The sequence below is a fragment of the Alligator mississippiensis genome, chromosome 11, assembly GCF_030867095.1.
Source record: "Alligator mississippiensis isolate rAllMis1 chromosome 11, rAllMis1, whole genome shotgun sequence".
NCBI lineage: Eukaryota > Metazoa > Chordata > Crocodylia > Alligatoridae > Alligator > Alligator mississippiensis.
This window is the reverse complement of record NC_081834.1, coordinates 35,846,097-35,869,458: the sequence shown is the minus strand read 5'-3', so window position 1 is coordinate 35,869,458 and position 23,362 is coordinate 35,846,097. Positions and strand designations below refer to the sequence as shown.

The 23,362-nt window shown below is 41.7% G+C and overlaps 1 protein-coding gene across 7 annotated transcripts in view; it reads left to right on the top strand.

The window, feature by feature from the left end:
• Positions 1-23,362, top strand: part of ENTREP2 (endosomal transmembrane epsin interactor 2) — a 451,267-nt gene that overhangs the window by 315,606 nt on the left and 112,299 nt on the right. For all 7 annotated transcript variants that reach the window (XM_019477587.2, XM_019477589.2, XM_019477585.2 and 4 more), the window contains one exon: positions 9,017-9,148. In XM_019477587.2, coding sequence (XP_019333132.1) covers positions 9,017-9,148 — 132 coding nt within the window. The remainder of the gene's footprint in view (positions 1-9,016; positions 9,149-23,362) is intronic.

Sequence of the window (23,362 nt, the reverse complement as noted above, 5' to 3'; positions counted from 1 at the left end):
AGCATGGAGGGGGGAAAGCCCCTCACCTTATGTTCATATACAGGGAAACTTGATTAAATACATTTTCTTTCATTAAACTGCTGACAAAAGCAGCATGTGCTTAGCAATGGAAACCAAATATGAAGTTGAAATGAAGCCAGTATTAAGCAAACAGCATTGAGCAAACTTTAAAAAAATATATATATATTTTTCCTCTCTCTCCAAGTAAAAGCTTTTCTTCACACACCTTAAGCCAACATTTAAAGTCCACGCACCCATTACAGTAAATGCACCTGCACTCCTGCGCACTTGTCCACAGTCCTTTCCCTAACACAGTCACACTGTCTCTTAGTCCTAGCCCTGATTTTAGGGTGTACATTCTTAGTTCATTCACTGTCATTGTTGCTGCTGCTGCCACTGCTATCATTATTGCTGTCTCCAGGTTTGGTTGTCTCGTCCTCTTTGCTTTACCTGTCCACTCTCCCTCTGGGTGGTCTTTGAAGATCCTGTGCCAAGTGTCCCTTTGCCAGGTAGAGTTGGCTCCATCTTTTCCATCCTTTTCCACCAATTTCCAGTAGTAGGACTGGAGTTCACTCAGAAACATTTTAACACAATCTGTTTTCTCAAGGTTCGTGTGTCTATACATCAGGAGGTTCCTGGACTTCTACAGGGTGCTCCTGACACAAGACATGTACTGGTTGAAGCAGGTTGTTGGGGTCCCCTGATGTTTAGTTAGGTGCCTATACAGCACTACCTCTCTCGTCATCAGCCTGACCCCTGTCACCTCTTTGCGGAGCCAGTTTACTTTTCCACATCTCCTTGGCATATGGGAAGAGCCATAGGAGGTGGTTGATGGTCTCTGTTGCACCTTGAGCAAACATTTTTCTTCGCAAATATATACATATAATCTAGCATAAACTTTCCATCACACACCTTAAAGGACATGAAGAAACCACACACCCGTTACAATAAACGCACCCACTCCCCTGTGCACCCACCCACCATCCTTTCCCTAACCCCATTGCAATCTCTTCATCCTAGCCCTGATTTGGGGTTTACATGCTCAGTTCATTCACTGTCCTTGTCACTGCCACTGTTGCTTCTGCTGCTGCTGATCCTGCTGCTAGCTTCCTCACTGTCTCCCAGTCCATTTGTGTCACAGTCCTCTTCATTCTTCCTTTCCACTCCCCTTCCAGGGGTCTTTGAACAGCCTGTGCCAAGAGTCTCTTTTCTAAGTGGAATTGACTGCATCAGTGCTGACTCTTTCAAGTCATGGTGAGCCACTGCATTGCATGCGTACCATCTTCTTTTTCACTCCTACAGCTGAGCTACTCCTTTCTTTCCCATTTGCAATGATTCTGTTTCTTCACCAGCCCTAAATATTTAGCAAAACTCACCAAATTGAGCCCCAAACAGTTCATCCAGAATCCCTTTGTTAGCCCCTCTCTCAGCCTGTTGCATATGATTAGTGTAGCTCCACCCTCCATGAGATGGAGCAGGACCAGGTTGCCCTGCACCTCATCAGCATATAAATTTCTAGAAGATCCCAGGACTTGTGACAAGAACACCTGGTTCCAGTCATGAGTGGTGGGCTGTGAGTCATGAATGGATCCATTGTTGGGGTATCTGGCGTACACACACACACTGAACAGTGCAGAGCTGTGGGGTCACCTTGGCTTGAAATGCTGTTGACTGTACTGGGGTCCAGCCCAATGAACTATATCATAAATCGTGAGCCTTTGACTTTGGATTAATATCATGCATAAGATTGAGTGTAGGGAGTATCTGTAGTCCTGGACTAAAGAGTCTGGGATGGAGGATGCTTGCCTGTAGTATCTGGCGGCACCCGAACCCTAAGACCTCTGGGCTTGGTCCTACATGTAGAATGCCTGCCAATGGATTTGGGAGTATCTGAAGTCCCAGGGTGATAGGTCTGGGATGAAGGATGCTCTCTGGTTGTAGTGCCATACATGGTGCCTAGAAAAATTGAGTTCTGCCTGCTCAATTGATATGGTTTTTGGAACGATTGAGTTCTACTCAGTCGACATAATTTGGAACTGATTTTGGCTAATTTGGTCTGGAACACTAAATATATTATAAAAGAAGTGGACATGTTGCACATTCATTAATGTCCAGTAGTTACGGTGCCATTAGTTTACTACTTGCTTAATGAAGTACTAACTAAATATGCATTAACGACAGTTTCTGTGCAGTATGAAGCTCAGTTTTTCTGTGCAGAAAAACTGATGCGCAGTTTTTTCATGACTGTTATTGTGCAGTAGCTTATTAGCACAGTTTTTGACCAGCATGCTACTGTGTAGTATTAGTATATAGGCTACCACGCAATAAGCATTTTCTGGAGATGTGCCCAGTTCGTACTATATATAAGTAGGTACAAAAGTGCTGCTTAAAAGTGTGTTTTTGGAATACCTGTGCCACTATTTGTAGCAGTTTCAAAAAAGGTAAAATGCATCAATTACTATTTCAAGGTCAGTATTTTCAAATTTGCCCCTGACTTCCATGTGCTATGGAGAGTAGGGTCTGGCAGTAAGGAGTGGGGGAAGGGACTGCAGGGAGAAGAAATCATGAGGAGCGGGGGCTATTCAACTCCCTCCCCCCCCCCACCTCCAAATTGTTTTTCCTTCTGTAGCACTGGGAGGGGGACATATTCAAGGCAGACCTTCAATAATTCAATTCTATACCTGGAAAATAATAACAAATATATATGTTTTCCATATATAGGATCTAATTATTGGGTGGATTCTTATATTCAGAATCATCTTGTAGTCAAGTAAATACAATAATTCATTTTCTACCATTTCTACATTCTGTACAGAATACTATTGTTGTTATTGCTTTATCTCTTAGCACATATTTTGAGTCTTTGTGTCTAATTAGCTACTGTAATTTGTATTTTTTTAAAGCCAACTGCTTAAGGTCCTTAAGCAAACTTAATCATTCAAGATCTGGAATTCTGTCTATTGTCAGTCCCTGTTATAGGGAAGATGTGTATTATTTATACTGTAGTTATGCCTGGGAGCCCCAGATGAGCCAGGCACCTTATGGTAGATGTTGTTCAAATGCTTAATGAGATACTATCTTTGACCTGAATAACTCTTAGAATGGGGAAAGGAAAGCAAATGTACAGAATTCACAGTCCTTGCACAACTTTGCATGGGAGGTGAATAGCACAGCCAGTGTTAGGACAGAGTTAATTTTACTCCCAGTCTATCATCCTAGCCACTAGAACTCATGGACCTTCAAATTCATGAAACTGAAGAGTTCAGATTTAGTTTTCAGCCCATTGAAAGGTCAGAATCGTAGAACTTAATTGTATGAAATACCGGATAAAATAAACTCAGTTAACAATTTCAAGCAAAAGCATTTTTTCCTCTCCGTTCTTTTTTTCTAGTCTTGATAGTTCTCTTCCACTATACTTTCTTTCTTGCTGGAATCCTTTCTCTTTTCTACTCCCAGGGCAGTTTTATTTATATAGTTTCCCTACTATATATGGTCAACAACAAGGCTCACAGTGTTTATCTGTTGATTTGTCAATTTTTTACAAAAATTTTGTCCTGGAGTAATTTATGATCTCTAAATATCCTTTCCAAATATTGGCAACAGCCATCACAGTGAGTAAGTTCTACAGGAATCCATATCTAGCAGTTCTATATGGAACAGAGTGTTTTATTTTGTGGGCAACTCTCATAAATCACAATTGGGATATTAAACTTACGAGCTGAGGGATTTTAACCCATTTTCAACCTTTGTATTATTGATTTAAGAGGACATCTGCACTGAAATGTTATTAAGATTTGTGCTAGAGAAAAATCAGTGGAATGTGGAAGAGTTATCTTGCCCTGAGCTGACCCTTTGGTCCTGAGGTGTTAAAGCTAGAGCAGCATCTTTTTCTTTAAGGCTCTTGCCATAACTGGACAAGATTTGGGCATACCAGGCCCCTGAAAAAAATTCAACATTCATAATATATTTAAATACATGTTAAATATGCTGAAGTTCCTCATGCCCTTTCTTCTCCGAGGATCCTTTTCATTACTTGCTTATGTAAGTAGTCTTAATCATTTCTGTCCAGTAGTTCCCATCCAGTGTATTTTCTTGCAGTGTATTTAAGGAAGTGTAACTGCAGCTAAAGTCTTTCTAATGTGTACTATACATTTTCAAGGAGAACTTGAAGTACAAGTTATATTTTTGGATAAGGGCCACCTGTGCATCCAGTACTCATGCTAGTGTGTCCTATAAACTTCACTGGAATTACTCATATTAGTAATGTTCACCAATGTGAGTCAAGGTTGTGCAGTTGTTTTGATCTGTAATATTCTCAAAATAGTTTTAAAAAATGGTGCATCAGGCATGGGGGAAACTGGGCTATCCTAGTATAAGCTAAAATGGAAAATGAATAAGCAGATCACAAAATGCATGAGGCTGCACAAGCAATGGAAACAAGGCATTCTTACCTAAGAGTTATTCAGGTATGGAACAAACTTCCAGAAGAAATTAGGCAGATTTGGAATCTTACCATCCATAGGAAAAACTGCAGAATTTTCCTCTTTGTAAAGGCTTTGGTGCCATAAAAATGATAGCATCTTCACCTGAAAACCTACATCCTACCCCAAGGAGAGTTGTGCCTTTAGAAAGAGAAAGATGCCATGAGCGGATGCAATGAATCCGATCTGGACTTGTCCATTCCTATCGCTTTTACTTGAAAGGTTCTTGGGTGCTATGGCAGTATAAAGTATATCAGCATAAAATCTAAAATATATAAAATCTAAAATAACTTATCAATAGAGTTTTGTCTTTCAGGTCATTTTACAAATATATTTTACTATATAGTAAAGCCTAACAAGCAAGTTTGTCAGAGGATCTTCAAAAATATGTCTGTACTGTATTCTTCATGTGCATTTTTTTTGCATGAACAAAACAAGTAATTCCCTGTACTTGTTGAAATTTTTTTTTAGACATATACAATGGCAGCTGTAATTCTAAAGTCAGCACCATTTAGTCCAGAGGTAGTTAGCTGTGTCTGTCTGAAATCAAGTAGAGGATAGGGCATTTGATTAAATAAGTTGTTGCCTGTGAAAGCTCATACTTTTCTGAACTATTTAGTCTCTAACGGCATTTATACATGAGCTCTGGGTGGTAGCAGGACCTCTCTAAAGCGCCCAGAGCAGCTCTAACTAAAGCACCCAGAGCATTATGTGTATCAGCATCTCCATGCTGAAAAATGGTGGCAGGGGAGCTTGCTGAACAAGCTTTAGTTAAAGCGCCCCTGCTGCCATTTTTCAACATGGGGATGCTGGTGCACATGACGCTGGAGCCTGCTGTAGTGCGGTAATTCTTCCCACATTCCAGCAGACTCGATTAATCAAGTCTGCTCAGATGCGCTGTGTTTACAGCACATCAGAGTAGCCTTGATGTACATGTGTAGGAGCCCTAAAGTGTCATCATGCCCTACTTTCTGTCTCACTGTGTCCTTGATAACTCTCATATAAACAGTTCTTTTTAATAAAAAATCATTTTAGCAAATTACAGGGTCAGGTGCTGTACAGTAAAGATAAATTATGAGGTACATTTTAGAGTGAGTAGAGAATCTGTCACAGGTAAGACTTTTGTTAGGAGGTTATTTTTTCCTTTCAGCCTTTGTTTGTGTGTGATACCTGTTTATTACATGAGATAAAAGTGTATTGAAGATCCCTATTTCACATTAGACATGTCAAATAGCTTCTATCATGTGGGGGCGACTAACTTTCATTCAACAGAAGCAGCATGAATCGGAGTATAAATGGTCTTGGTGTAGACAGCTTTGTCTAAAATGCATTTTCCTTGTTATAAAAACTTTTTACCAGTTGAAGGACTATATTGATTTCTCTGTATGCTCTGTGCTGGTCTAGCAGGTGTACTATAGCTTTCTGACTGCTGGATTTGACACAGCTCTGAATTCAAAGTGTGAATTTCAAACCTGCTTTGTAGTATTTATCTAACAGCTGACACCATTTCCAACATTCCCAGAGGAGTTCAGAAGCAGGATCTCTCTCCAAAGATTTAACATTTTGTATTTTTCATGGGTTTGAAGACCTTAAGATTGTCTGATCATGTAGTATATGTACAGATCGGATCTTTCACTTTTCTAAAAAAATAAAATTAGACACAGGAGTTGAAAAGGCTGTCTTAAATTGTTACATATCTTTTGTGTGTAACATTCTAGGTTGATTTTATAAAATAGGCAAAGTATGATGAAAATCAAGGGGGCAATATAAAGGATGTTCACTGTTTTAGTTTCATTTACAGTTTGTATTGCTCAGGGCAAGACCATGCTACAGAGGAGGTAATAAACAACTACATATGCTTTTATTCATAAATGGATAGAAAATGGTCTAATTGCTGTGCTCTGCTTTTAAAAAGCATTTTGACTAATTACACTAGGTAGAGGGCATTCTAGTGGTTCAGGAGTTCAAAGCCATTGAGATATAGAGGTGCCTGGAGCATGACTTTATTATGATATATGACATTATATTGACTTATTAGCCTCTCTTCTTGTAAGGTTTTTTTTTTTAAAACAGCTCTTACTTCTCTTGTTCTCCCAACTGTTTCTTTGTTAAGCAACATTGAAACAGAGGTGCCAGATTAGTCTAATGAGAAATCACAATCTGTCTTTTAATATAAAATATATGTTTAAAAACATTTAGATAGGAAGAGGATAGGAGTGGTGTCAGCCTTTTATTAATATGGAAAAATGAGTTAATTAGGAACAAAGAAATCCACTGAAATATTGCTTTGTATAAAGTTGATTTCAGACACAGCTCTTCCATTTCCTGAAACTGCCAGAGTCCATTTTAGTTTGTTTAGCCATTAATCAAGGCAGCTGAAGTAGTTGGGTAATATGTTACATATATGCAATTTAAGTTGCATGCTGTACTCATTAAGGTGCTGAACCAGATGGGTGTAAAGACAACTGCTGTCTCTATAGTAGCAGAACAAACACAGCACAGATGGTAACTGTACAGTCTCTTCCTTATGGCTCAGCCACTGTGCCTCTACCCTGACATGGATATAAGATTAATTCAGTGTCTCTACATGGCCCATTAAATCCTTGACCCTTCAGCTCAAAATCCCAGTCAAGTTTCTAATTATTGCCAGTTTTGGTACTGGTTTCTTCAGTCTGAGAGTCTGGGAACTGAGACCACTAAGCTCATTTCATATAGACCATTAAACTGTCATTTGATGATAATGACTTTCACTTAACACTGACCAGCATTGGATTGGAGCCAGTAGCCTAAAGGGAAAGCACTGTATCCCATTATCAGTCCTTTAAATCATACACTTACCTGCACAAAATAGTTTAACATTTGGAACAAGGAAAGCATATAAATGAGTAGTTGAGAAAAATGGAAGTGGCTGTAGGTTCATATTAATAAACTGATGAAAATTGTATAGTTAAATGTCAAGTTTACATTATTGTAGGATAGGAGTAGAAAAATCTGACCTTTTAAAAAAAATCAAAAAAACAAAATGAGGATAATGAATCCAATTCTGTGCTTCCTATATGACTAAAACTATCATTGGAAGGGGAGTATAAATCAGAATGTAAAGAAAGTAAATAAAAATTGAAATACTTTAAATCAAACTACAGCACATATGCATTAAGCAAAGCACACTTTAATCAGTTTTGAAAGAAGAAAACAACTGGAAATGGCTAGTGTCTTTGAAAGCCTCAAGAAAAAATTAAACAAAATAAAAACTAAAATAAGAACTGTGCAAATTCAAACATAAGGATGTTAAATATTTGCTGTTTTTAATAAAGATAAGATTTTTAAACATACAGAATTTGAAAGAAGAAAAAACAAAACTTTTTCAGAGCAAACATAAGTAGGAAAGGAGACTGGTGTACCCCCTTTTATTTGTATGAAATATAAATCTTTCACCTTCCCCTCATGCTACATTCTTTCCACTTTCTCCTCTCAAATGTATAGTTGCCCATTTCTGTTCTCCTCATCTCGCTTTCTAAATGTGTTTTTTATGACCCTTCAATTGATCACATACATGAATGGAAAAACGTGAATTGTATCCCCTTCCCTCCCCCCTCCTTTCCTCTCTGTTGTATTTAAATCACTCGTTCTATTTGATAGCTTGCTTTCTCCAGCCAGGTCCAGACGTGCAGGGACCTTTGGTTCCCTGGGGACAACTAGTGGTGGTGCACCTTATACCACCACTGTTTGTCCCCGGGGAATACCTGTGCCATGCCTGCTTTGGCGTGTAGCAGGTTACCCGGGGGGGGTAAGGGAGGCTGGCCCCAGCAACGTTACTTGAGGTCCTGGGGGTCTCCTGGGGTTGCAGAAGTGGTGATCTTGCTGCACAGAGCCTGGCTGGCAGCGGAGCACAGCTCCTGCTGGCTAAGCTCCGGCTTTGGGCTGTGCCTGCTGCTGCTGCTTCCCCCCCTGGGTGTTGTTGGTTTGTTCTGGGGTTTTTTGAGCCCTGGATATCCAGCAGCATGGAGAACAAATGAATGTGTGGTATGTGCTGCCACAGATATGTCTGCGGTGCCACATACCTCATGGCTGCACCCATCTGGACCCGGCCTCCATGTCCTTTCATAGCATCTGATGAAATGAGCTGTGGCCCATGAAACCTTATGCATTTCTGATTCAATTAGTTTATAAGGTACACCTCTACCCTGCCTTAATTTGTCTTGGTTTTATCTATTCTGTATAGTGCAGTAACTCCCAGTTTTCCCTTCTAACAGTGGCCTTCTAAATAGTTCACAGAAGGCATTGAAAATAAACCCAACTCACCCTTACTTTTCAACAGTATCTACTGTTCCTAGTTTCAGTTTTATGGCCCCTACTAGTCAATAGAAGTAATTTTACTTAAGGCTGTAGCAAAGATTTATATGATGAGTGTGAATTAGGACATCCCTATCGCACACTGATAGTACTTTCTTATGTTGCAGGTAAATATAAATAGGAATGCTAACAGGTACGGTTTGGAACACTAAGTCTTTTCCCTCTGTTTTATTTTTTTTCAGATTAAATTTGACAGTGATGGTGTCTGTGTTTGCTGTGAAATGCAGCATCAAACATCAGGCTGCAGCAACCTTGGAGAAACGCTGAAACTGAACCCACTGCAGGAGTGCAACGTTGTAAGGCTGACCCTAAAGGTGCGATGTGAGAAGGGTTGTTAATTTATCACCATTTAATACAGAAAGTGCACTCTGATAGCAGCGTGTGCCAAAATGGGATGGTATTTGTGCACTGTCTGCTGCTTACTAGCTCATGACAAAGAGACATAGCATAAAAGAGTACCTGATACAATAAATCACAAATTACTACAGATACAGTAAAGTTACATATTTACAAGACTGGAGCTTATCTTTATAGAGCACAGTCATCCTGTTAAATGACAGAACTGTGTACCAGAGTACTCCTGTAAGCTTAAACTTATAATTGGAAGAGTAGTCATGACTTGAATGGTATGTGCTACTCAGAAAAGAGGGGGTTGTTGTAGCTGTGATGGTCCAGGAAATATGTGAGAAGCAAGGGGTTTTGAGATTTGGGGGTATTTTTTCCCTTTGGTGATGATCTTTATTTAGACCATCTCTATAATTGGAAGATGGTCTAAATCTTTGTTAGACAAAATCATGGGCCTAAAAGCTGCCCATGCACATGCAACAGGGTGGGAGGCATTTTAATTAGCACATATCCTGGAGACCCACTCTGATTAAAATGTCTTGGGGTCACAAGTATTGAGCTGCCATGCATTTAAAAATTGCCATGGGATGCTTTAGCTAAATCTCATCAAATGAGGTTTGACAAACCGCACCATGGCCATTTTAAAATGCACAGAGGCTTAATACACATGATGCTGCAGCGACTCTGGAGCATTCTAATTAGAATGCCAAGGAGCACGTGTATAGGCAGCCCAACTGTCCTTTTTTGAGAAAAAAAAAAAAGAAAGCACTTTTCCCTACAGAGATTGTCTAACATTCTATTCAGAAAAGACAATGCCAGCCTACCACCTTTATCTTTATTTCTGCATTAATGATATATTAGGCTGCCAAGAAATAAGTAAGGCTAATACAGGTTAAAGGATGTGTCTACATGATGACATTCGTATGCTTGGTTGGGCTCTTCCTAAATTCATCCTAGTTCACACCCTGACATGAATTCTCCCAATCTGGAAGTACACTGGTGAGGCCACTCCAGGGTCATCTCCACTGGCTGCTCTCAAGAACGTTGGAGGCCAAACCTTAGTAAGAAGCTCCAGAGGGGTGCCCTGCAGCAGTTGTGTTGAGATATTTTTGTGTTTGGAGAACATGAGAGAGTGCATGGGTCATACTTGGTAACATGCCAGCCAAGACTTGCTGCTATCACAATAGACACATGCCCCAAATCAATTCTAGGCAATATGTAAAAGTAATTCTATTGAAATATGTCTGGGAGTCTGGATTTGGATGTGGACAGAGCTCTCTAATGTTAGAACAATATCACCATGGGCAGCTGGTGCTGCCTTAGTCAGGGGGGGCATGTACACCCCCGCGACCATTCCCACTGCCCCAGGGGTGATCCCAGGACAGCTGATCGCTACAACCACTTCCAGGAGTAACTGCGGCCTCTTCTGGGAACAAGCATCAGCCGGTGCTTGCAGGGGGGGCACATTTGCCCCCCCACCCATCACCTAAGTGGCGAGTGCTGCCGGTCAGGGGGTGCACGTGCACCTCTGTGCACCCCCTACGTGTCGCCACTGAATATTACCATGAATCATGTCATTATGGGAGACTTAACTTTCAAGGTACAGATTAGAGGACTAATGCTTCTAATAAAAGTAGAGTGCATTTATTTGTGGATGTGATAGAAAATGTCATTAATACCGAACAGTTAATGAACCAGTAAGAGATTATGACTTTTAAATTTAGTTTTGGTAAGTACTGAGAGGTCATTATAGAAGAACTGGTCACAGACAGTAACCTTGGATTGAGGGATCAAATTTGATTCCCTTTCATATTAAGAAAAGGATAAACAACAGTAGGTCTGTAACTTAGGATCTTGACTCGAAAAGGGAAAATTTTGGTAAACTAAGGGCATGTCTACACATCACTGTATGGCAACATTGCTATAGCACCGTGCTTTATGCTTAAGCTATACCCAGGGAGTGTGTAATTACAATGATGTAGTTGGTGATCATGCGCAAACACAACTAATCACTACATCGCCTTAGCATGCCATATGGCGATGTAGTGGATCGCTACATCACTGTAGGGTGACGTATAGGTGCTCCCTAAAGGAACTAAGTCAACTAGACTGAGAAGTACAGGGAATTGAATGCAGAGGCTTGAAATTTCTTTAAGTTAAAGATTCCAAGTGGTAAAGACAAAAGCACCCTGCAAGGAACTACAGATAGATCTGGCAGTATTGAGGAATTGGGGAACTAATGGCAAATGAAATTCAATGTAGATAAGTGTAAACTGATGTACTTGGGCAAAAATAACCTAAACTACACCTATACTATGATGGACTCTACATTAGCTGTTACCAGACAGGGAAGAGTTCTGGGAGTCATTGTGGACAATTTGCTAAAAACATCAGCAAATAAAATGTTAGGGATTATTAAGAAGGGAATTATAAACAAAACTGAAAGTATCATCATGCCCCTTTACAAATCTGTGTGCATCCATACTTTGGATAGGAACAGAAGTTACACATAAACTGGTTTAAGTGATCAGAAACTGGTTTAAACCTGTAACAACAGAAGTCAGTGCACATAAAGCAGTTTCAAAATGGCCGAAACTGGTTTAAAGATAAACCTGGTTAAATGTAGCATCAGACATAACTGATTTAGATCAAACTGGTTTATGGAACTTTGGTCCCAGGCCCCTTCCTGCTTCAAGTTAAATAACAGTCCCCAGCTTTCTATGATATTTTGCAGCCCTGGGCTGGGCTGTGTCATCTGCTCTAGCAGAGCAGGATTGGCCCCACCCCTCTGCTCTCTAGCTGCAGCAGTGAGGGCTGGCAGAGAATGGGTTGGGGGTGGGAAACCCAGCTGGGGACACAGCCCAGTCTGCCTGGTGTGGGAGGAGCAGCCCCTGCCTGACTTCTTTTCTCCCTCACTAGAGGGGAGGGAGCAGGGGCATGGGCTGCCCCTGCTCCCTCAGGTAGAGGGGTCTCAGAGGTCTGACCCTCAGGTAGAGGGGAGGGAGAGGGGTTTAAACCCCCTCCATGGCCCACAGGACCCCAGCCCGTCCCAGGCTTCCCCCCACCACACTTGCAGCCAGGCAGACCCGGGCTGGGGTCCCACGCCAGTGGGAGAGGGGGGAGAGTGGGAATTAAGCCCCTCTTCCTCTCCCCACTTCACCTCAGGCTGCCAGTCTGGGGCTGGCATCTGGCCACACCTCTACTCGAAAGGTGAGCTAGTGGAATGGGGAGATGGGGCAGGAAGCCTAGGAGGAGCTGCTGTGCCTCTGCCAGGCAGACCCCAGCTGGGGTCCTGTGCTTGTGGGAGAGGGGAGGAAGGGGCATTAAAACCCCCTTCCACACCTCACTCTACTGCCCCTGGCTGGGGTGTGGCCACACCCCTGCTCTCCGCTAGAGAGCTTGAGGAGGGACATAAGGGTTTACAAAATACTACACGGCAAAGAGAAAGTAAATAGGGAGTTATCATTTACTATCACTTAGAATACAAGAATTAAGGGTCACAAATTAAACTAGTAGGTAGCAAGTTTAAAACTAATAAAAGGAAGTTCTTTTTCAAATAGCATGTAATGAAAGTGTGGAATTCATTGTCACCAGATGTGGAAGCTGACAGGTTAGCCAGATTCAAAAAGAGATTGGACAGATTCTTGGAGATAAGGGGCATCAGTAGTCATTGAGCATGGGGGTTAGGTATATAGCCTCTGAATTGGAACATCCTGTACCTTAAATTCTGGAGGCTGCACGTGAAAAAGGAACAGCAGAAGAAAACACAGGTCATACTATGGTCATACACAGGTCATACACAGGTTCATGCTATGTGTCAGTATCTACTCTCTGCCACTGTGAGACAGAGGATATTGGGCAAGATGGACCTATGGTCTGACCCAGTAAATGGCAATTCTTATTTTCTCCTACAAAAACTGTCTGGAATATATATCCTAAGCCAGGCCTCTGTCTCAAAGACCAAGAAACTTGGGAATAAGGGAAATGTGCCAACATTCAAGCTGAGTAACATCTTGTTATCACGAAATAAAAAGATCTTCAGTCATATAAATAAGAAAACAAGGAATGAAGAAGTAGGATTGTTGGGCAGTAAAGATGGGGGTAGAAAAATATTCTAGGTATGGCTCAGAAATAAAATAATTCTGTAGCTTCAGTTTTTGACAAGAAAGATCATATGGATAGACAGGATGACTAAAAGGATTGAAGATATAGAAACTGAAATTAAAGTGACCATATTCAAGCTGGAAACAAAACTCAAAGAGCTTAATGCGTTTGATAATCTCCATTGCAAAACTGGCACATAACATTACAGCTTTGGTAGCAAGTTTTTAATAAATCTCTCAAATTGGAATGGTACTGTGATTAGAGAATATCAAATATGGAACATATATAGCTTTAAGAAGGGAAAAATGTGATTCAAGCAACTACAGGGCCATCAGTGCCCTTGATATTAGGTCAGGATTTAGAGTATCTTTTGAAGGAAAGAATAAAACAGACATGGAGATAAATGTTAGATGAAACAAAGTACAATATCAATCTAAAAAGGGTAGATCATGGCACTCTAACATGATGTTTTCTGTGATTACTCATTTTTTAAAACAGAGGAAATCTAGTAGGACTTATCTATCTAGACTTCAGCAAACCAGCTGATACGGTTCTATGTAGGGGAATAAATGTGGAAAAGATGGGGATTATCATAAGAATTGTAATGAAGTGTTTAAAGGTACACTGACAGCTGTTAGTATTGAAAGGGGGGAGGCAGACTGGCAGTTTACTAGTGGACGTCTCCTCCAGGATTAGTCTTCAGACCAACATAATTGAATATTTTTATTAATAACCTCAATACAAAAAGTAGGAGAGCACCAATAAAATAAGCTGATGACACAATCTTGGGAGGCATCACCAGTAATAAGGAGGATTGGATTATCATAAAGGAAAAAACAGATGACACACTTAGGGACTAATAACAATAATTTCTGCTGTGAACTGGGAGCTCAGCATTTGGAAAAAATGAAGGAAGAAAAAGATTTGGGGTTTATTAGTTTATCATAGAATGGCTATAAGCCACCATTGTAATGCAAAAAAGACATCCTAGAATCAGATTTCCACAGAAGGAATCATTAATACCAATATACAAGGTATAGTGAGAACTTCACTAGAATATGGTTCATAGTTCTGGTCACCCATGTTCAAGAAAGATAATTCTAACTAGAACAGATGGCCTACTGGCATGAACAGGGGAATGAAGAACCTGTCATACAAGAGGATGCTAAAAAAGCTTGGCTGCTTTGGTTGAGTGAGATGAAGTCTGAGGTGATTAAGAATGATCTTTATAAAAACTAGGGGGCTAAACACCCTGGGGGAAAAAACCATGTAAACAGTGGGCAGTGTTGGCACTGCAACAAATAGGTATAAACTGGCCATAAATAAATTAGCCTGGACATTAGAGGAAGGGTTCTAACCATCAGAGCAATGAGATTCTAGAGCAGCATAGTAAGAGAAGTTGTAGAAATGTAAAACCTAACTACTCAGAATATAGAACAGGTTTATAAAAGAGATCATGGGGTGGGCAGGGGCACTAACTAAAGTGCCTATAGCGTCTCATGTATCAGTGTCCCCACACTGAAAAATGGTGGTGGGGGCGCTTTAACTAAAGCTTGTTGAACAAGCTTTAGTTAAAGCGCCCCCACCACCATTTTTCAGTGTGGGGACACTGATACATGAGACGCTGGAGTCTGCTGGAGCGCAGTAATTGCCACGCTCCAGCAGACTTGATTAATCAAATCTTGATTAATCAAATCTGCTCCAACATGCTATAATTAGTGTTTTGGAGCAGCCTCGCTGCTCTTGTATAGGCATCCGTGTGCTGTAGTTATCTGTGCTTGCAGGGGCTCGATTTCATGACTTAGAATGTTCTGCTCACGTAATTTTGATGGTGCCATTTTGTTAAATGTTAAACATTACGACAAAATACTTTAGCTCTTCTCTAGAAAGTTTGTTTAGAAACTCTTTCAGTATGAAATTGACGTGTTTGCTTTGAGAGAGAAATATTCTCTGATTATCATATTAGAGAAAGCTCTCTCACTAGGCACATGAAAAAAATCACAGCTAATCAGGTAAACAACAGGCAGCAATAACACTCACCTTCTATAATTATGATTAGTTAGTAATTGCTCTGGCTTTCTCCAAGCTGTTATATACATTCAGTGCTCAATTCTGCCTCTTGTTTGGGAGAGAGCACCTGACTTGAAACAATGAACGTAAGTGCCATTGGTCTGACTCATACTGAGTCAGACCAATGGTCCATCTAGCCCAGTGCCCTGTCTCTGACAGGGGCAGAAGTGGATACTTCAGAGGGAGAGCACTGAACCATGTATCTCAAGTAATCTATCCCCCACTCAGTACTCTCCCTGGCATTTACTTACTGGGTTAGAGATGCCTGGGGAAACATCTCCAAATGTTCTGTTCAATAGCCATTAATAGACCAATCATCCATGAATTTATCTAGTCCCTTTATGAACCTGGCTATGCTATCTGCCTCCACCACCTCCTGTAACAGTGAACTCCACAAGTTAACTATACATTTGTGGCAGGCACTGTTTGTGCCTGCCACTTTAAGGGCCTGAAGGCAGCAGCCGGCAGGTGCCTGATTAGGGAAGCCATTTTGGATTCAGGACTGCCCATATAAACAGGGCATTTTGTTGCTGGAAGGCCAGGCAACAATATCACCTGGCTTCAGGGCTGCTGGTATCAACTGGAGGTAAGGGAGGAGCTGTAGGGGGTGGTCAGGAGGCTCCTGGTCCTGGGCATGACCTAAAACTGCACCCTACTGGGAGTGGGTGGCCTGGTGGGGCTGTCAGTGGCACAGGAGCCCCCAGGAAATGCCAGGCCAGTTACCACCCTGGTGAAAGGCGTGTTGGGGCACCCTAACCCCAGCTCCCACAACTGGGTGGGTTACCCCCTTTGTAGGGTCTGGAAGGTGGACCCCAGTGAGAGAGTGGGGCTCAAACCTGTCTTGACATCCCCCGACTGGTCCATGCTGGGGCCAGGACCGGAAGGGTTGAAGGGCCAGGGGCCCACTGCGAGGGATACCCAGAGCTGAGGGCCTGGGGTTTTGACTGGCCTGGAGGTGGGCCAGGGCCAGTAGAGCCAAAGGTCCTGAGGGGACCACACCCATAAGGGGAAAGCAGCTCAGGGAGCTATGCAGCCTGGAATGAAGGTGGAATAGGCCACCTGAATGGAGGGATCCAGGTGGGGTTCAAAGAGCAGGATTCTGGGGCTGGATGCCATCTGCGAGGCTTGGGCTGCGGTGTAGGGGAGGAACGGAGCTGCAGATAGCACCTCTGGCATTAGGGCAAGAAATGGGCAGCCTCCCACTTAATTAACATCAATTAATTAATTATCATCAAGGCATAGCAGGCAAGAAGGCGGGCAGTTAGCCCAGAAACAGGTGGGTGGGCCACAGGGAAAATCAGCCCCAAGGAGGCCCCCTGTTACAACATTGCATAAATAAATACTTCTGGTCCACTTCCAGGTCCGCTGTCGAGCATGCGGGGGAGCCCCCCACTCCCACCTGGCTCGGCAATCAGCCACGGGGGAACCCCAGGTGTCTCCCCCAGACCCAGGAGGCACCAGTCACTGAGCTAGGGGGTCAGGGAGGTCCTCCGCACGCTCCGCAGCAGACCTAGAAGTGAATCAAAAGTACTTCTCATTCATTTCTGGGTCTGGCACCAAGTGTGTGGGGGACCCCGCTATGCTCCCGTGGGATGCTCTATCTGCCCCACCATCTCAGTGTTCATGAGCTGCACCTGGTACCTCAAGGTATATAGAAAAAACATATAAATCTGTGTCCATGGCTGAATCATCGAATCTCTCCAAATCTATTTGGAGGCTTCTGATTCAATTCGGAGAGATTAATGGATCTCCTGATTCGATTCAGAGATTCGACCACCAAATCTCCTCTGAATCAAATCAGCGACTGAAGCTTTGCACAGCCCTAGTGTGTATGGTATTCAAGATGTGTGCTTGGCTGTTCTCCATTTTGTTTTCAGTTCCATTCTTATAATGATTTCCAATGTTTTGTTGGCTTTTTTGGTCACTGCTGCTGATCGAGCTGACTTTTTAGAAAATGATCCACAGTTACTGTAAGGTCAGAGCCCAACATTGTATACATATAGCTGAGATTATTTTTCCCTAGGTTCATTATCTTGCATTTGTTGACACTGTAGCTCATCTGCCATCCTTTTGCTCCCTCACTTAGCTTGGTGAAATCTTTTTGCATCTCCTTCCTTTCGGCTTGGGACTTGACTACCCAGAGTAATTTGGTATCAACTGCAAACTTAGAGATTTCACCATGCACCCCTATTTTCAGGTTGTGGATGAAAATGTTGAACAAAATAGGGCTCAGCACATTTCCTGGTGGGACCCCACTTTTGATCTCTCTCCATACTGAAATGTGACCATTTCAGTATGCCCTACCCTTTGCTTCCTATCTTTTAACCAACTGTCAATTCATAAAAGAACCGTTCCTCCAATCCATAACAATGCAGTTTTTAAAAAAACCTTTGGTGTAGGGCCTTGTTGGCTTTTGAAAGTTCAAATATGTTATGTCAGCTGAATTTCCTCTTGTCCATGTGCTTGTTAACACCCATAAAAGACTCCAGCATATTTGTGAGGCAGGATATCTCTTTATAAAAACCATGCTGACTCTTCTCCAGCAGATCATATATTTCCATGTGACTGCCGATTTTTATTTTTTATTATAGATTCTACCAACTTGCCGGGGATGGAAGTGACACCTTGGTCTGTATTTCCCAGGGTCACCTCTTTTCCTGAGCCTCTAATATAATATTGTTAAACAGCTTCCAAGCCACTTGCAGACTTTTTACAATTTTGACTGCTCCTTTAAACTTCTTTTTAACTACTTTCCTCATTTCTGTTTACCCTTCTTCATTTACACTTCCTAAAGTTGTATGTTGGCATGGTGGACTGTTTTGGCTTAGTCCCTCCTGCCAGAATGGTGAATGTGATTATTGTATGCTTGCTATCACAAAGTGGCTCACTACCTTTTGAAACAGGTCCTATGTGTTACTCAGGATTAGGTCTAGAATTGCTGCTTCTCCTGTGGGTTCCAAAATGAGTTGTTCTAGATAGTGGTCATTTAGCACATCCAGAAATTTTATTTCTACATCTCACCATGATGAGGCGTTTACCCAGTCTGTGAGAGGATAGTTAAAATTTCCCATTATTATTGCTTGTTTTCTTTTAACAACTTAATCTCCCTGAGCATTTCATAATCATCTTCTCCTCCTGATCAGGTGATCATGTATAATGTATAAGTATCAGTGCATGTATAATGGCATATTGGTTATATTTATGTTCCTCTTTTTCCTTAAAATTCCCCACCTTTCTATTATTCCCATTTCAGCTCCTTTGGAAGTAGCAAAGATGGGAGCTGCAGTGGAGAAACCATAGGATCATAGATTTTATCATGGTTTATCATATCTAGTCTCCTTCTTTTGTCAATACCTGGGAAAATTATTTATTCTCATGTGTATGTTATCAAAGATACGATTCTACTATATTTTATGTAGCTGCTGCTGAAATGGCTGTGTAGTTTATTCTGGATTGTACAGTAAAAACAAGACATTGGTTCACAAAATAAAAAGTGGAGACTCAGTTAAAGAGCACTCATAATGAAGAAATGCTGGTCATGTTTTTTATAATCACTGCAAAAGAAACTCACTCGGAACTATATCACATGTGTAGGGTTGCAGCTTCTCCCTACATAAATACAATACTATAGATAAGGCTTTAGCAGTCACTTGAAATTTTATCATCAAACTTGCTGTGAGCAAGATGACAAAGGCCTTAGAAATGCTAGTGTCCAGTCTGCAGTAGTGGTAGGAAAATTGGGAGCTCTAGTGGATTTTGTCTATGAAATACTTGATAGACCATGAAAAATCCTATGACTCTATGGAGACTTAAAATGTTTGAATCCTGCAGTTTTATTGAAGTGAAATATTGTTTACCTTAGCGAAAGAAACCCGAAGACCATTTATTTATTGTAGCCTTCCAGAACCATTGCAGGTCCAGGATGATCAAGAAACTTAACTATAAAAGCAATGTTTGCAACTACATTTTCTTCAAATATGTCTGTGAATATGCCTGAGCAGCTCTAGTAACAGTGGTGAGACTGCATGGTTAGACCCAAACATATGATATGGTAGATGCACATCATAAGGTAGTAAAAGTATGAAGTATGTAGATTTTTTTTTACTTAGAGTGATACACAAGCCAGAAGAGCATAGTTTGAATTATCATGGGAAATAAGGGAGGAAAGGAGGTATCTGCAGAGGTAAGTTTGAAAGCAACAGTTCTACTTTGTAACCTGAGCAAATTTCATTTGGAAATAATTAAAAAGGGGAAAAAATATAGAACCCTGTATTTCCATTTGTTCAAAGTCGCTTTTCAGAGTGGAACTGCTCTTTAAGCTAAAGCTGTAATGTCAGACACAGTGACCTTCTGTGGCAGTGAATTTCTTAGGCTTGACAGCATGTATGAATTATTTTTTTCTTCAATTTCTAAGAAGCACCAGGCCTATTCTAAAATTCTGTGAGTTATAGCACTTGCTGCCATACCCAGTTTTTCAGATAACTAGTACAGCAAAAGTTGTGTTAACTGGCACTTTATTGCTGGAAAACTCTATTAACCAGCATCTGAGGGATGCGGCAAAAGTGAAACCAAAAGTACCACTTCTGGGGGACTTCCTGTTTCGCTGCCATGAGCTAAGTTTTTCTTTGCCACTTATTTGGCCCACAGTCCAGGAAAAAGCAGGCTGCGTGGGGCTCCCCTCCCTGTCCCCTGGCACACTGATGCCAGGGACTGCACCAAACAGTGCACATTTGATTAACTGGCATATTAAATTAGCCAACATCTCCCACTCCTGGGGAATGCCAGATAACAGAGCTTTTACTGTACAAGGGATTCCTGATAGTGGCACTGTGAAAGACTTACCCATATTCATTTTTGGCTCAAAATTTATCGTGTGATATGTCCTTTACTCCAATGAGAATATTGCTACAATTCATCTCTGCTATCTGTCATGCTTGTGTGAGCAAATTTTATTGAAATTTGAGGAAGTAAAAAGGAGAAAAGGCAGATTTTGTCATGATGATATATACAAAGCATTGTTGATTCTGTATACTAGCACAGCAAAGAGATTATAACATTTTGTCTGCTGACAGACATGAGAAAAAACAAAAACATGCTTTACCAGAAGAGGCAGTATGTTAGTTCAACCTAGCTCCCTGGTGTCTGTATAGATTGCATGCTTCAGTGGGGCTTTTCGGCACTTTTATCTAATAGTTGATTCAATCAGCTATTAGATAAAAATGCCAAAAAGCCCCACTGAAGTGCCTGATTTATACAGGTGTTGGGCAAGCCAGGCCAAACTTAACATGCTGCCTCTTCTGGGCATGAGCTGGGCCTAGCATGGGGGACACACCAGGTTTAAAGTGCCATTTTTGCAGGGGGGAGTTGTCTGTAAGCAGCCTAAAATGTCCATGAACCCAGTTAATGTAGTGGGTATTAGGCCTGTGTGAAGCAGCTAGTATTCGCTTCGGATTTGGCCAAATCAGGGGACAGTGATTCTATTGGGTGATTCGAATCACCATCCTAAATCGATTTGGCCGAATCTGATTTAGAGATTCGGCCGCCACCAAATCACTGAATCAAACACGCCCCATCCCCCGCCCACTCTCCCAGTTCTGTCAATGGCTGCCCCACCTGGCTCCAGCATCTCAGCTGTTTAAAAAAAAGAAGCCCTGCACTCGCCAGCTGCTGCCAGGCAGGGTGGTGATCCCCACTGTCCCCCACTTTCCAACACTGCATGGGGGGCTCTGCCACAAGCCCCTGGAAGCCCCAACAGCTGCTGCAGCAGCCAGCGAGTGCAGGGCTTTTTTTTCTTTAAGGAGCTGGGACGCTGGGGCTGGGTGGGGCAGCCATTGACATGGATGGGAGAGTGGGCGGGGGTTGGAGGGTGCTCAGGGGGGCGGGGGGAGCAGGCAGGGGACAGGGCCTGGCAAGGTCCCACCATGGTCCCTTCCCCGCTCCCCTGCCCCCTACTTACTGGCGCAGAGTCCAGGTCCAGCTCCCTGTGGCAGCGAGTGGGGACTGCCCGAATCTCCAAAGCTCTCTGATTCTTTTCCAAATCGATTCGGAGACATTCGAATTGATTTGGACCTTTTTATTGGTCTCCTGATTTGATTTGGATTCAGCCACTGAATCAGGCCAAATCTCCTCCAAATTGAATCAGCACCTGAAGCTTTGCACAGCCCTAGTGCCTATACCCCTTTCTTTAGCTGCACCATATTAGGAGCACACAGATAGAAGTCACTGGATTAAATTTTTAAAAGTGGTGAAAGGATCAAGGAACCCAGTTCCAACTTACTTGCATCTTTAACACTCCTTTGACAATCATTTCCAAACCCAGAGACACCTAGAAAATATAATCAAAGTGTATATCCGTATAGCGGAAGCCAGCATCAGCTGAACCAATGTGTTAGATCAAAGTGCACTAATTCTTGTACTGGAGGTAGGATAGCTGCGTTAGTGCAACATCGTTCATAGCCAATGAGCACTGCTTCTCAGTTCTTCTGCCACCTTGAGAGTTAACGTGAAGAGCCAGTGTGTGGTATTTTAGCTTGGAGCTACCTTGCATAGGATAGACATGCTCCAAGTGGCTTCAGCTAACTCTCTTGGCTGCCTAGAGTAGGCTTAACAAATCAAGGCACCATTAATTAATACTTTCTTAGTTTCTAACCAATCAAAATCTGTTAATGAGTTGTAAAATAATGTGACAGAAAGAGGGTTGATGGGAAAAACTTAGTATCAGACAAGGATTTCTGAGGATGATACCTTTTATTGGACCAACTGGAACATCACCATCACAGCTACAACATCACTCTAATGCTACCATAACATTTTTTCATTCATGAGAGTAGGTAAAAAATTAATATATGAACTTTCATCACACACTTTTGCTAAATTGCTGTGACATTTCTTTTTCATGCCTGTCTGAGCACTTTTTTTTAATGCTTACTGATTTGAGCAACATATATATTTTGATAGGGAAAGTTGTTAGATATATCTTGCCCAACTTTCCTCAGATTTTGCATTTATCTTGTATGGGCTGGAGGAAAGGATGAAGACTGAATGAAAGTATACAACCAAAAATGTGAAAGAAGAATTCTGAGCTGGAGAACTACACTGGCATGCAAAATAGTGTTGTATTTGTTTTATTGATTTATTAGGTGCCTTATCTTACAATTAATTAACTCTTGTAGAACTTGACTTTTGAAAAATTGAAAAGGCCCAGCACAGGCACTCCCTGGGGCACAACATAAAAGGGGTTTTTTTAAATGTCTGAAGTAGTTACTTGCTGTAAGTAACTCCCCAAGTTTGAGAAGAATTACCAAAGCACTAACTCACTTCAATTAAAAGCAAAATCATGCCATTAAGATGAGTAGCTCCTTCTTTTTTCTGTTTCCCCTTAACTTTTTCCATCACTTCTCTCTTCTTCCTCATCCTTTCTTCCCTCCTTCTTTGCCCCTTCTTCTGTTCTCTTACTGCAGAGCTAAACCCATCTAACTGTAGTTGGCCAAAAGTTCTCTGGACCCTTCTGAAGAGACTGGAAGGAGAGGTCACATGACTGAGTTGATTGAAATTAAGTGCATATTTACCAGGATTATTCTGCTGCTGCTTTTCTATATGCAGAGACTCAGAAAAGGGTGAAGGCAATTTTCTGACTGAAGGTAAATCTGCCAACTCTTGGAAAATAAAGTCTCACATTATTCTGAGCATCATCTTGTTTAGACTAAGGGAGAGAAAGATTGACCTGTATTTTTAAGGGCAAATAAACTGTCAGCTTTCAAGGCCCTTTAACAGATGAGAGCACAACACTCAGAACAATACCAGTGTCTGTTCAATGTCAGATTGAGCTGAAAAGATTTGACGCATCCGTGGCATTGGGCAAACTATAATCTACCACCTTTATCACTACTCAGCCAGAGAAGCCTACAACCCAGCTCATTTTACCATGAATCAAAGTTCAGATTGGAATGACCAGTTTACGAAAGCACTGCAGAGAGATAAGAAGCTTGATACAATATGGTTGTAGCCCT